The sequence below is a fragment of the Eublepharis macularius genome, chromosome 5 (assembly GCF_028583425.1).
Source record: "Eublepharis macularius isolate TG4126 chromosome 5, MPM_Emac_v1.0, whole genome shotgun sequence".
Taxonomy (NCBI): domain Eukaryota; kingdom Metazoa; phylum Chordata; class Lepidosauria; order Squamata; family Eublepharidae; genus Eublepharis; species Eublepharis macularius.
The window spans coordinates 12,839,018-12,854,233 of record NC_072794.1 but is presented as its reverse complement, the minus strand read 5'-3'; the positions used below and the strand labels follow the sequence as shown (position 1 = coordinate 12,854,233).

Sequence of the window (15,216 nt, the reverse complement as noted above, 5' to 3'; positions counted from 1 at the left end):
ACTTACCAACCAACGATGCCAGCGTGCAATACATTCCCCCCCCCTACATTTTCTTCCTCTGGTGTCTCCGGCACTGGCAGGCAAAGGAGGGTGGGAGACCGAGCACCCCAAGGTTTCCCCAGAGGTTCCTTGACCTAGTCCCTTGGAAGCCGCCATCCCCCTGGTGTCATGTCTGTAGCCCCTACATCCATGTCATTGTTCTAGGGCATGCTAATTGCTAATACTGTGTTACTGTGCTTTGATTTCATATTGCAAATGCTATGTGCATCACTTTAGTTTCTCCCTCTCCCAGCCTGAGAAAACAGCTGGGTAATCTATTTCTTTGAAGCTCACCGGAATGACCTTGGGGTGTCTGAAGTGTTGCCCTTTCTCTCTGTCTTGTCTAGCTGATGCATAAACGCCAGCAAAAGTTTCCCAGGCTTCTTCCCGCTCAAAACTGTGGGTTAGGGAGGAGGGAAATGTTTGTGTATTTAGGCCTGTACTTTCCTCAAGCCTCTATTCCTCTCAAGGAAGCTGTACTGCTTCAGAAGCCTGCTTGTCTCTAAGTAAGCTGTGGACCTGTATATGGAAATGATCTCATTTCTGAATAAAAAGTAATTTAACCAGGAACCTGTGTCTTGATGCAGTGGCCCAGAGATCTGTCTGCTGTATCCTGTCATCCATAGCCTGAGAAGGAGAGGCAGGATTGACAATTGAATCAGTAATTTCATTTGTAGATGACAGCCGGTCCATCATATTCCACTATCCTGTTCCCCAGAGTGACCAGGTAGATCTCCCTGGACCAGTGATATTCACTCAGTGGCTCATGAGGCGCATGTGGCTCTTTGACATGCCCCCAGGGGTTCCTCTGGGCAGTGTTTCCCAGTGTGGCGCCTGCCCCACGTTCCAGGAAAGTGATGTGAAGCTTTTGGCTGGCAAGTGGTTCCTGCCTTGAAACAGCTGCCACTGTAGGGACTGGAGGATGGATAAACTGTGGCTGCATGCCTCATTCCAGGGATGGAAGTAAAATGCCCACCCTTTCCAGCAACCCCCTGCACTCTCATCCCAGCACATAGGTAGCTCTCAGGATAACTGTAAGCTGGCCACAAAGAAGAGAGAGTCAAACCACCATCATGGCAGCCACCCAGGAGAAGAACAAGTTGGCCCACAATGGTGTGTGCCTGTGCGCTAGTTTTACAGTCCTTAATGACCTATCCTCTGGGAAACTTGGCAGTCTGACTCTTGTTTGAGTCGTTGTGCCTTATGCTGAGGAGAGAATGAGAAAGTCTATCTACTTTCTCCCCCCTTTGCATCGGATACACAACGGCAGCTGGCTCAGGTTCACCAGAGGTGGGAAGAGAAAACCCGACATGCTCAGAGGTATTCTGGTAATTTAAAAGATTACAATTATATACTTAATATTATATCTTATATCATTGTATGCATCTGTTTGGTGGGGTGGCACACAGGCCAGAAGCAGAGTCGCGTGGCTCTTTTGATTGATGGTGATTGTGAATATGGCTCTTTATGAGTCACTGACTAGACAGACCAGAACAAGGCAAGAAGGCAATGCTCAGTCTCTTATACTGCTCCAACCCTCCACCAGTGACAGGTTTTATATATTTATTATCTATCATCCTGTAATTTCTTCAAGGCACTCTGGGCAACTTGTACAGTCCCCTCTAAGCAACTTGTACAGTCCTCCCATTTCCTTCCAACAACCATGTCAGGTATTTTCTGCTGAGAGGCTGTAACTGGCCCAAGATCACCGAATGAACTTCAGGGGTGAATTTGGACTTTGTTGCCTCGAGTCCTGTTTTGATACTCAGAGCACAACGGCATACAGGCTGAACACAGAAGTTCTATTTTGCTACCATGGCTAACTGTTTGTAGGCCTCTTTTCCTCCATAAAGTTGTCTAATCTTTTACAGCCATCTAGGCTAGTCAGTGGTTCTTTCCACGTTGTGTTTTAGCAGATGTCAAAACGAATGATGCTCTTGTGAAGTGGTTGTCTTTTACCTGTCCTTCAATTGTCTGACAATCAATTTAGCTAAGCAAGATTCGGGTCCAGTAGTACCTTAAAGACCCAACTAGGTTTCCAGAATATGAGCTTTTGAGAGTCAAAGCTCCCTTCATCAGATGCATGTTGTGGAAAAAGGTAGGCGTTTTTATAATCTAGGCAGAGGGTAGGAGGGGTATTGAAAATTAGAGTGTCAGGAAGCTAGCTATAATACGTGTTGTAGTTAGCTTGATAGGCTTTATTATTTTAGGATTGCCTTGGATGGCAGCTGGCAGGAGGATTGGGGTAGAGGGTTGGGAGGAGACAGGTGTCAATGGAATTGCACAGTGCTGCAGCATCATAACCAGAAGTGATGTTTCCACATTGTGCAATGCTCTAGGAACCCTCCCAATCTCTCCCTGACCCTCATTTTCCCCCACCGCCCCTTTGAGTGCTGCAAATAGCAACCAGAATTCAGTTCTCAGTTGTACAAGGCATCACTTAAAAACAAAAGCTTTGCTGGTAACTCAGATAAAGACTTCAGAAGTTCTTTTATTTTACTTAATTATTTATGTTATTTACATTCCACTTTTCTCACTGAGACTCAGGTCAAATTACACAGTGTAAATCAAGATTACCAACAGCTGGGACATTCAATACAATAGGCTTTGGACTGCAGAAATTTGAAAACAGGTATAATTCCAAATAAAGAGATAAAATACTGCTGAAACAAAACATACATGATTTGACATAACATATTAAATGATGCAGAAATTAGCCAGTAGGAGCACATCTATATCAACAAACAGTACCCAGTAATATAATCTGCAGTCCCTGCCCTTTTACTAAAGCATCTCTCTGAGCCATTTCTTATAACACAGCCCTATTATCTGAGTGAAAAAGCACTCCTGAATAATTCAGTTTTGCAAGGTTTACAGAAAGCCAAGAGTGTAAGGAGCTCTCCTGATCTCTTCAGGCAGGCCATTTCACAAGGCCTGTTTGGTATAGTGGTTAAGAGTGCTGAGACTTTAATCTGGAGAACCGAGTTTGATTCCCCACTCCTCCACTTGAAGCCAGCTGAGTGACCTTGGGTCAGTCACAGCTCTTCTAGTGCTCTCTCAGCCCCACCCACCTCACAGGGTGTTTGTTGTGGGGATAATAATAACACACTTTGTAAACCTCTCTGAGTGGGTGTTAAGTTGTCCTGAAGGGCAGTATATAAATCGAATGTTGTTGTTGTTGTTGTTGTTGTTGTTATTAAGGTGTGGGACACGACAGAGAATGTACATGTACAGGCAGGAACTGATTTTCCCAGTTGCAGGGTGTTACCTGCAGAAGGCCCTGTTCAGATGAGTGAAGTTGCCGTGATGGAGCATAGCAGGAGAGGCAATCTTGTAGATGTCAGGGGCCAAGGCCATGAAGGGCTTTGTATGTCATAGCCAAAACCTTGAATTGAGCCCAGTAACTGATAGGTAGCCAATGGAATGGCTACAGAATGGGAGTAATATTGTATATGCTCTGCCTAACTTCTGATGATAATTGAGCTGTGGAGTTCTCCAGCATCTGGAGTCTCTGAGTTGACTTTGAGGGGAGACCTATTGTCAGGCTCTGCCAGTTAGATCCCCAGTTACTTCACTGAAGACACTTCAAGAGTCCAGTAAAAGTTGCATTAGAGATCCATCAGTATCAGTGCACTCAGACTACAGCATTGGCAGAAGTGACGTAAATGGGCAAAACAATATTAGTTATAGGGCAGGATTCCCACCTTGGGATAAAGACCATTAGAATTTAGCCACACAGGGCCTAGGAGGTTGGAGGGGGGAGGGAAGGGAAAGACAAGGATGAGCTCATTTCATGTCTCAGGGAGATACAGCTCCGGCCGGCATTCCAAGGACACTTTCCCATGCCAGTCGAGAAAGTGAAAGCAGCCACCTGCAAAGATGAGCTACTCTTGGCTACATAATCAGACAGTTACACAGATAGTTCTTTACACATTCTCAGAGGCCCAGAGCACAGAGAATAATAGACATACATGGCAGATGGTCAGAATACTGAGTAATACCAGTCTGGGATGATATAACCCACTTTATCACTCTTTTTGAAATAAGAAATATATCAGTTTGGGACTTATGTACCACAGAAAAATGAATATAAACTTGTTCAACTAGATGAAGCTTACACCAGATACAGGTCAATTGGAAAGAAGATGGTGAAAATACACCCCCAAACTTCTCAAATCTCCTTTCTTTTTTCCTGAACTATCTTTGGTATAATTCATCATGGCATTAAAATCACCTCCTATAATTAATTTACCATCTGAAAAAGGGATCGGAAGTCTTTCACTTTCTTAAAGAAAACTCTATCCTCTACAGTTTTTACTGAATGATGTTTGGTGAAAATTAAAATATATGTATTTAAAATATAACCTAAAAGGGGGGGGGGTCTCCCATCTGTAAACAAAACCTTGATTCCTAAGTATTTCTGTAATATATATATATATATATATATATATATATATATATATATATATATATATATATATATATATTATAAAGTTAACAGGAAGTATAAAAGTATAACTTTTATAAAGTTAACAGGAAGATATTTGGGGAAGTTTGAACAATCTCTTAATGGGTCAATATGTAAAATCTCTAACAAAGCTTCCTTTGTTCTGGAACTGGCAAAGGTTACAATCACATCTCTGTAGATTTTTCTTTTCCTGACTATTTCAGAATTTACTCAAAATAGCCACATCAGCTATTACAACATCTGAGTAATCCAAGCTAAGAATGCCTACAAAGAGAACCTCTAAATATTGTTCCAGTTTTTCTCCTTCAGCCTTTTATTTCAGTCCTTTGATAGTAGGGAGAAGTTCTATTCCTTTTATCCATGTAATTTAAAAAACTTCTATCATATCCCTCCATTAGTTATCTTTTTTTCTAAACGAAAAAGCCCAAACACTTTACTCTTCCTGTTAGAAGAGGAGGAGTCCCTTTCCTCAGTTTTCAGAGGGGAACAAACCAAAGAGTTAGAAAGATAGAGAGGTCAGGGCACACTGTTTACTGTTTACTGCTCTGACTGTCCTTTGATATGTAGATTGCCATTCTCAGGATTTCCTCCTCCTGACTTTCTCCCTCTCACCTCTTCTCTTCCTGGCATTGTTCCAGGCAACATCTCTCTTCTTCTCCCTCTATCTTGTCCTAGCATCCATGCCCATCCTTTGACTAGAAAGGTAGTTAGGACCTGTCTCTCCTCCTTTCCTATCAGAGTACGGAGTTCCTACAATAAAGAGGTCTTATTTCCTTTCTAAATATAAACAAATATGTGCTTTGTTATTTTCTCTCCTGCACACACACCAGTCAGCAGAACCAGCTCACAACCACCTATAAGCACACTTCCTTTGCTAAATGATAGACTCTGCTGATGGCCCAAACATGGAATCTTTTAATTAGGTTTCTGAGGCCAACATATGATTTATTTATCACTTCCTTCATAGGGAAGATGTCCCAACCTCCTAGACTGAAAGCCCCTCTCTATAGTGGAGTCTGTCTACCTCTTGCTCTCAAGGCTCCAAATTCTGTAGCCAACAAAGCAAAACATTCTGTGCTAGTTCAGAGCCATGCACAAAGTCTTGCAAGCAAAGGTCAGCTTATTATCTATGGAGAATTGGCTCTTCAACCTACAATTTTCTTTTAAAGTTCACTGTACTTGGCTTACCTTGCAGGGTTGGTTTTAAAAAGCAATGCTCATCTCTCAGGGTTAATAAGACGCTAGGAGCAAACTAGGAGGCTCTAAGCTGACTCCCAGCTGACATAAATCTGATGAAAAAAATCATAGCATTCAAAAACTAGTGGGAGGACATTTTAATTTCCCAGGATGTTTCATCGCTGAGAGTCTCTCTACACAAGACATCTGACATGTGAAGAACACATGTCGGGAGATGCAATGTTGGCTGGGCAGGATAGTTTAAAAAGACTGAGCCAGTGGCAGGGCAGCTCCTATACACTGGAGCTGTGTGAAGGGACTGTGAAATGCCAGCAGGGAAACTTCAGCCCATTATAACCTCTCCAGGGCCAAGCCCAGCTCCAGAGGGCAGCTCCAGCCCACTTCCATTCCACACTGCCCTCTGGTTGCAATCCCACACAATTTTAAACTGGAGAGGGGAAATGGACAGAGCCTTTGGGGAGGCTCTTTTCAAACTATGCCTCCCAGTTAACATTGCGTCTCCCTACACTTAACAAACACACACCGAGGCGTCTCATATAGAGAGACTCTGGATTAACAGTAGCAGTTCTCAAGCAGAGAAACGTCAAAGGAAAATTACAACTTCAGACTGGTGAAATTGAGTTTATTTGCAAATTTGAAACAATGGATCCTCCAGGGTTGAATCAGGATACAGGATTTTTCTCCCATATCAGACTAATTTTATGCACTTTGAACTCCTGTTTTATCAAGCAAATTACTTGTATTATAGCTAGCTTTCTGACACTCTAAGATTACAATACCCCTCCCACCCTCTGCCTGCCTCCTTCCTTTTTCTTATCTGACAAAGGGAGCTTTGACTCTCAAAAGCTCATATTTTGGAAATCTAGTTGGTCTTTAAGGTGCTATTGGACCCTGATCTTACTCTTCTAGCTAAGGACGATCAAGGCAATGAACATAAAAATGGTCCCTGCCAGTGTAAGATCAAAGGAAGGAGAAATCATACCCCTGCCAGAGAAGAAGGGGACCAAAAGAAAGCTAGGTCAGCTTCCCCTGTCAAACTGGAAGAGGCAAATGGTCATTCCCTCAAGGGGAGAAATTATAAATTTGCTGGATGCAAAAAGGCAGTGTGCGCGCTCTCCCTCTTCCTCCCTGAGCTGTCTTATATTGCATGCATCGCTGGACTTACGCAATGAGAAGAAGCCCAAACCCTGAATTTAAGGTAATGGAACTTCTCTCCGGGCTTGTACCTCTAAGAATTGTGCCTGTTCCTTTAAATATATTTTAGGGACAAGTCTAGTCAGGGTGGGACAGATTGTGGTTTGCCATTTCATGTTCCATCTTTTGCTCAGTGCTGCTGCCTATAAGTAATCTAGAGTACGTACTTGACCCTTTAATTTAAGCGTTGCAAGTCTGATTTCAGTAAGGAGACAGAGCCAGCGTGAGGCTGCAGTGGCATAGAGGGCTGGAGTCTCAGTTGAGTGGATGCCGGTAGTGGCTAAAGAAAAGGTTAGTCATGGGAGAGGAGGGAAGTAGGTGGTTTGACAAGCAGTGACTTAGGGAAGCTGACAAACTTCTGAACTCCCAGCAGGGAAGAAGCCCCCTGCCTTATGAGGGCTGAGGCAAACCCCCATAGTATCTATAGACCTATAACGCATACCTGGGCAAGAAAACCAAGAAACCAACCAGATGAGTCAAACAGCAGAATGAATTTCAAAAGGCACAGGGGTCACAACAGGGCAGCTGTCAGCCAAAGGGCTGACAAGCAGTTGGTTTTGTCAGCCTCTGCTATCAAAAGCAGCTTCTCGGCCCTTGAGGGGAGTGCAGGTGGAGCTGTGTTTGTTGAGAGAGGCCCTTTTAAGCTGAGGAACCGCCCTGTCCCAATGGCTACTGATCACAGCTGAGAGTGTGTGTGTCTGCCGGGGTTCAACTGAGATGTATTGATTGCAGCCTCCCCCAGCTCCAGTCTCGGGGCTTGGTGATGCAACAGCACCTATCTAGGAATCCTGCAGACCATGGTCTGAACTGGCTTTGCCTGACAACAGTGATGTCTTGGGCTGGTGGGTGGCAGCAGCATCTCTCATCTCCAAACAAAGTGTTACCTTCTCCATGGTAACCATAAAATTGCAGCCTGTCTCACCCACGCCCATGCCCTCCGTGCACATGTGGTTGCCCTACAGAGCCCCAGAAACCTCGCTCACAAAGACCACAGTCACCTTTTTGCCGGGTACCTTGCAGATAGCTTCTGTAAGGCCCTCAGCAGCAGCCTCAAACTTGGTGGACTGTTGGTAGTAACACAATAATTTGCAGATAGACCCGAGCATGTTGTCGTCCATTTGAATCTGTTTTTATATCTTTGTGAATCCTGTTCATGGCAGAGACAGAGATTCCCAGGGACAACATGCAAAATCTTTGCTTTGTCTCCTGCTGTTGCTCCAGGAATAATAGTTTAAATACCACCCCCAAAGGAAGGCAGGCAGGATTTGAAAGCACAAGCCGTTCCTGCCTCCACGTAGGGGATGTGAAGCGAATGCTAGGATGCTTCTTTTTCCTTCTTACAGTCTTATCTAAGAAGTACTGTGTTGAATTTTTAACCTTGGGTTGAACCCAGGGAATTCCCACGTACATGAAAACGAATGCTGGCAGGATTGGCTGGCTTAGCTCATAGCGAAGACTCCTGCGCTGATGCTGCCAAGTAGAGCTTCTATCAGGCTGCAAACATGAAAGAGCAGAAAACACATTAAAATTTCAAAGGCCGCAAACCACAGAGCAACATGCTTTAAGCTGTGCTTCCAAAACTACAAGGTGGTGGGGGGATAACGGGAAGTTCTCCCTCTTTCTTTCTCCGAGGGCTGTTACAGATATGGAAGGAAATAACAGTTAACCTGTGTGTTTGTTGTAGCAAAAGAGTGGTGTCGTGGTTAGAGCATCTAATGAGGCCCAAGAAGGCCAAGTTCAAATCCCTACTTACCCATGAAACTCCCTGGGTGATTTTGGGCCAGTCATATGCTCTTCACTTAACTTACCTCATGAGGTACTGTGAGGATAAAATAGCTCCTTGGAGGAAGGGCAGTATATAAATGGAATAGACAGTCTCATCCGGTGTTTACAAAGACATGGCCCAACCACATGTAGTCCGCAAACACTGTAATCTTCGGGCAGATTATCTGTTATCACCAGGGCTTTTTTTCAGCTGGAATGTGGCGGAACAGAGTTCCGGCACCTCTTGAAAATGGTCACATGGCCGGTGCCCCCCCCCTCGACCTCCAGACAGAGGGGAGTTGGGATTGCCCTCCGCGGAGGACAATCTAAACTCCCCTCTGTCTGGAGATCAGGGGGCGGGGCCACCGGCCATGTGACCATTTTCGCCGAGGGCGATTTAAACTTTAAAAAACTCCCTCCTTGTTCCGGCTGACCCAAAGTGATGTCATTGTGCGGTCCCGAGTTCCACCACTGAATTCCACCACCTCTTTTCCCAGGAAAAAAAGCCCTGGTTATCACCAACGTGCAAGTGCAGTCCAAGTGGGAGTTTCATCATATATGAAGCAACTCTGAGTGGACCGAATATTTCTTGGATTTGCTGGTCCTTGCAGTGCTCTTGATGCACGTAGAGAATCTTTTCCATTTTTGAAAAAATAAACCACATATTCTACCCTGGATTACTTGGGAGACGGGTGGGGTGAAAGTCTAGTATATCCTTAGGCAGGGGTTTTTTTCTGGGAAAAGAGGTGGCAGAACTCTCAAGAGGGAAATGAAGAGGAAACACGCAGGATTCTTTGATATCATATTATTTTCAAGCACTATTGCCGAGTATTCTCAAGAGGTGCCGGAACTCCGTTCCCCCGCGTTCCCCCTGAAAAAAAGCCCTGTCCTTAGGCAATTTCTGGCCCTCGAGATTGCTCACAACACTTTGGAGAAAAAGTGGGCTGAGTTTTGTGGAAGCTCAGAGGCTGAGTTGGCTTTGGGTACTTGGACAGGTGGGTGAGCTGTTTGCAGTACTTCTTTGTTTAAGATGAAGGAAGCCGTGAGAGATGGCTAAGGGAAAAGACCGGCCTCAGTGCACAGGAGCAGGGGCCGGGGAGGGAGATGGCTGCTTATACATTGCTTTGAAATAGCAGTTTAGAAAAAAGGCGGGATGGGATGGGTGGAAGGGGCCTCTGAATGCAAGAGTTCCAGGCTCTGTTGAAATTCATTTCCCTTCCTGACAGCAGATCTGGGGGTGGCACAGAGGCTGTTCCAAGAACAAGGAGCACAGCGAGAGGAGGGAGCAAGAAGAGGGCAGGAAGAGGGCAAAAGAATTCAAGGGCAAGGAGAACTTTTAAAATGCAGGATTAGAAGCCTGGGGTTGAAAAACTAACATGGCGTTGGAGGACCTTCCCTGTGAGAAAAGGCGAGAGTGTTTGGGGGCATTTCAGTTCAGAAGGAAGAGAGCGGTGGGCTCAGAGATGCGGGTTTGGGAAGATGTGGCAGAGGGCTGTAAAAACATTCACAGGGTAGGTGCAGACAGTGGTGGGAGAGGCGGAACTTTTTATGCCCTCCCATAACACTATAGTTCAGGGTCACTTGCTAACGGTGATGGACAAAGGGTTCAGAAACGTTTTCACCATGCGATGTATTATTAACATTTAAAAATGTTAAATGTTAACGTTTAACATTTGACTGCTGTGGGATGTGGTGATGGCCGTTTGCGCAAGGGAATTTGACAAATTCATGGAGAAAGAGAGGCCCATCAGTAAGCATTAGCCACGACGACTAAACAGAACCTCCACATTTGGAAGCAGCGTACCTCATTTGCTAGTTGCTAAAGGGCTTTAGCCTTTGTGCTGCTTGTGGGCCTTCGGGAGGCATTTGGTTGACTACCGGATCACTAGGATATTGAGTCCTTCGTCTGATCCAGCAGGACTTTTCTGATGTTCTGAATGTGACTAGGGTCAAAGAGACATGCAGTAGTCACATCCAGAGGCATTTGTTTCTGGGACAAAGAATGGGCACCGTTGGACTGCCTGTCTGTCGTTTTTCCCCTGAAAGGAAGGCTGGCACGGCTAGGGAAGAAGATGAGCAGAGGCTAACTGCACCATCTCCCTTGCTTTTCAGAACAGAAGCTCATAAGGTACCCGCTCATCCTTGGCAGCAGCCTGCACTTGCGGTGCACCTCCATTTCCAACCTTGCAAGCTCCATATGGATGCTGAACCAGAGCCTCTTGCAGGCAGAAGAGGGCAAGTACTTCTTTCACGCAGAAGGGTTGGTCATATTCAGCGTGACGGTTGCTGATGCCGGGCTTTATGAATGCCAGTCAGTTGAAAAGGCTAACAGGAAAGAATTCCTTGTAACTACGGTTGCTTATCTCCTCTACCCTCAGCCAGAGAAAGATTTTCTTGTCCCCAAGCATGGTTCCTCCCACCAGACACGTGGTGATTTAGCAGTTACAAATAGTAGTCGGTCCCTGGCAGTTCCTGAGAGGGAAGAGCCAGCAAGACAAGAACAGATCCAAGGACCCTCCTTTATTTTACTGGTTTGGGGATCTCTCTTTGCCTTCCTTTTCCTTTCTTTGCTGGCATGGAATGTTTACAAGGGGCACCTGTCACTGCCCTGGAAAACGAGAAACAGGAGGCCAGCAATGGCCAACACAGATGGTTTGGCAGGTCCTGATCTTGGCCTGGGACAGCGGGACTCCGCTCAGAAAAGCTCAGCAGCACATGCCGCCTCCTCCACCACTAGTGAGTCAGCCCCACTGGTGAGCTGTTCTGAAGTGGGACGCGGTGCGAAGGTAAAACGTGGCACCAGCCCCACCATGGGGCCGATTGTCTGCAGCTCTCCAAATGGCCTGGTCACGGAGGAATCCACGTTTCCTGAAGTATGAAAGTGCTGGTAAGGGAAGTTCGGCAGCCTCTAATTCCAGTGCCCTGATGTCATGCCCGTCTCAGCTTCTAGTTGTGTGTGTTTTCAGTTCAGCCTTCCCCCCCTCCCTTTTGCAGAGGGCTTTCAGAAATAAACATTTCCCTTCAGAACTAAAATTTCTACCAGTGTTTTTTCTTTAACATGACATTCTGAAGTATTGTGTTTCCTGCTCTCTCAAGGTGGGCTTTGGCTTCTCTGGGAGGGCGTGGTGACGTTCACACGACATATATGAGGGTTCTTTTTGCTTTCTCATTTAAAAGTCTTTGCTGGTGACAGTTGATAACACAGATCAGATGCACTAACTGTGAATCCGAGGATGCTTGTAAGAAGCAGGTTCTAATCTGTTTTACATCCAAAGAAGTTCTCTTTTTCAAGGGAAGGGGTTGTTATGTCACATGGATTATCTATCAGCTGCTGGTCAACTTCCCAGTCTTCCATAAGACGCCATGTTCAACCCTCAGAATCTCGATTGGGCCAATGAGTTCTCTGCTACGAGAACAAGGTTTCCAAGCCCTGTTCTCCCCAACCCTACATTAATGTTGGGAGCACACCTAAATGCTTATACCACCCCCCCAAAAAAGTTTACTTTTTAGAATGTGCAAGCGCTACTCTCAGAGGAGCCCAACCCCGCCCCCCCAAGTATTTCTGCATGAGTCACCAATCTGGGTGTGACTCCCACACACGAGAAAAACCCAGAACACTGACTCGTTCAGAGATGCATCAGAAGTGAATGGCTGCAGTCATACCCAACAGAAAGGCATGGCAGAGTTATCCATTTGGACTGGAAGGAGGCCAGGGCAGAGTAGTAGAGTTGCCAACCTCCAGGTGGGGTCTGGAGCTCTCCTGGAATTACAGTTGATCTCCAGACTCCGGATCCCCTGCAGAAAATGAATGCATTGGAGGATGGACTCTGTAGCATTATACCCCACTGAGATTCCTCCCCTCTCCAAATCCTGCCTACCCCAGGCTCCACCGCCCAAATTTCCCAAATCAGAGTTGGCAACCCTTACAAAGTAGTAAAATATGCAGAGATGCAGTGGACAAATTCATCTGTGGAAGAGTAAAGTGCTTATGGGAGCTATAAATTATACAGTTTTCTCATAGTGCAGAGTGGAGAAATTACTGGCCTGGCCACTACAGTGTTTATAAGTTATGTCGTGTCCTCTTTGGGAAGGAAGTGTGGGATATAAATCCTTAACTAAACAAACAAAGATCTGGACAAATACCCCCAAGACATGGCTGTTGCTGGCACCTTCTATCCTTATATGATGTAAGCCAGTGGTGTGTAATGGTTAGAGTGTCAGATTAGGATCCGGGAGACCCAAGTTCGAATCTGCACTGGATGATGGAAGCGTGCTGGGTGACCTTGGAACAGTCACCACACTCTCAGCCTAACCTACCTCACAGAGTTGTCATAAGGATAAAATGAAGGCGAGGAGAAAACTGTTAGCCAACTTTGGTTCCCAGTAGGGGGGAAATAAACTAATTTGCAGACTCCCTCCACTTCACTGCCACTGGTAACCAACAGCTTAAATTTGACCCATCCTAGAGACACCTTGAAAAGTAGGGCAAGCAGCATCTCGACCTGTTGGCGGAGGGCTATCTAGCATCTCCAGCTCTTTTTAGAAACTAATTATTTTTGCGCAGTGTGGATTAGCTTAATTGGGTCGACAAGAATTGGGACGGGAGTGGAGTGTCGGAGGCCTTGCCTTCTGTGCAGTCCCTCCTTTGCCTTCTCTGCAGTGCAGGCCCTGAACTGGGAAGAGGCAACAATCTGGGGCACCTGTTGCACAGCCTTTTACAAGGCGGACTCGAGGGGCTGTGGCTTCATGCTTGGGGGCGGCTCAGAATCAATGGGCAACTGGCCCCGGGGCTGCTGGCATACTCCGGTTCACATTCCTGAAGGGAGGAGGGAGCAGTGTGTGCGGGATGGACTCCAAGCAGCCCGTTTAAAGTAACCGTTTACATCGAGCCTCTTATAACAAGAGAGAGAGTACAAAAGTTACAGGTTCTTATAAACCAGAAACTGAAGGGATATTTTAGGTTTTTTTTAAAAAAAATTCTATACACCTAGTATTTTTTTAAAATCCTTCCTTTCTTCCAAGGAATTCAGAGCAGCATAAACGGTTCTCTGTTTCTCACTTTATTCTCACAACAGTCCTGTGAGATTAGGTGGAGAGTGACAGGGCCCAGGGTAACCCAGCGAGTATCCTTGGCAGAGTGGGCATTAGATCCAGCACTCTTGCCTCTACAGCACACTGGCTTACTAGGCCACACTCTCTACCCAAAACACACAAAAGCAGCAGTCACACAGGAAAGCCACAGTTTAAAACAATAGGTGGGTGAAAATGTAGCACATTCAATGCCATTTGGTTATCTGGGGGCAGGGGCCAACACAGAAAAGTCTGCGTCTTTATGTGGCCATCCACCTTCTGATAGGAGCGGTCCCTTGAAGGAGAAATCAGCCAGGTTCCTATAGGGATGTTTTATGTACTCGGAAACACATTGCGACTCTTCCGAAGAGGAGCTCTCCCAGATCACTCCAAAACTTTATTTCCCTTAAAATAGTTGTCATGTCATAACTATAAATTTTTAGGTCATCGTTTCTCTAAGGAGCTCAGGGTGATATGTATGTTCTCTCCCCCTTGCATTTCATCATCCCAACAACCCTGTGAGGTAGGGTTGTTTGACAGAAATCTTTTCCACACAGGTTATTTAGCCCAAGTTTGATGCTGTTGTGAAACCGGTTTCCCAAATGCGCACACACTTCTCCACAGCATCATGGGGCTTTTCTGTGCACTTGATTTATTCCTGATTTTCTTAGCAGTCGATCCCCAAGCCCTGGAATCTATTTAGGTACGGTTCTTCTGCACGTCTGCCTCCTTGTTGATTTTTATAACTGTGGAGTTGGTTTATCTTGTCCTGCACGTGTCTCAAATAATCAGAATTTTCAAGTGAAGATATTTATTTCTTGCACATACTTATACTGACAGATCAGTGTATGGGCTTAGTTTTTTTTAAAGGATTGAAAATGAACACATAGGGGAAGCCTAAAAGGAGCAGCTCCACCACCCATACCTAAATTCCCCCTGTCCCAACTGGAGAACCCTGCCCAGGCTGACACAGAGCCAAGAGACAAAGGAAGGCAACATTGGGCAGTGGCTATGTGCTTTTCAAATCCCGCTGCTTTTTCTGGCTCCAGAAATGGCTATCCCCACTCCTCTGAGTTACCAGGGGGTTTGCATTTAAAAAAAAAAGATAATTTCATATAGATAGATCTACCTAATGTTGTAATAAAATATACAGCAGCTTCTTTGAATTCCCAGCTTTCATTTTTTTAAAGAAACCAGCCTCTATCCCTTTTCCTTGCAGAGATACAAGGGGAAAGGCACATCTCTGCAATGAAGCAGGCTAGAGATTTTTCCTTTAGTGAAAGCTAGGAGTTCAGAGAACCTGCTACACCTGTTATTACAATGATAGGTATTTAAAATATTTAAAGAAATGCTTTAAAGAAATTGAAAGCTGAAAATTCAGAGAACCTGATCCACAGATTGTTAGAACATTATAACAATTGCCATTTTAAAAAAAGACCTGGTAGTGCAGGGGTGAAGCATTGGCCACTTTTCGCGGGAGAAAC

The 15,216-nt window shown here is 45.3% G+C and overlaps 1 protein-coding gene across 1 annotated transcript in view; it reads left to right on the top strand.

The window, feature by feature from the left end:
* The window catches only part of LOC129329930 (semaphorin-4D-like), a 45,473-nt gene extending 33,799 nt beyond the window's left edge, over positions 1 to 11,674 (top strand). The window contains exon 14 of the mRNA XM_054979684.1: positions 10,775 to 11,674. Within this exon, the coding sequence (XP_054835659.1) occupies positions 10,775 to 11,541 (767 nt within the window). The 3' untranslated portion in view covers positions 11,542 to 11,674. The remainder of the gene's footprint in view (positions 1 to 10,774) is intronic.
* Positions 11,675 to 15,216: the final 3,542 nt, after the last annotated feature.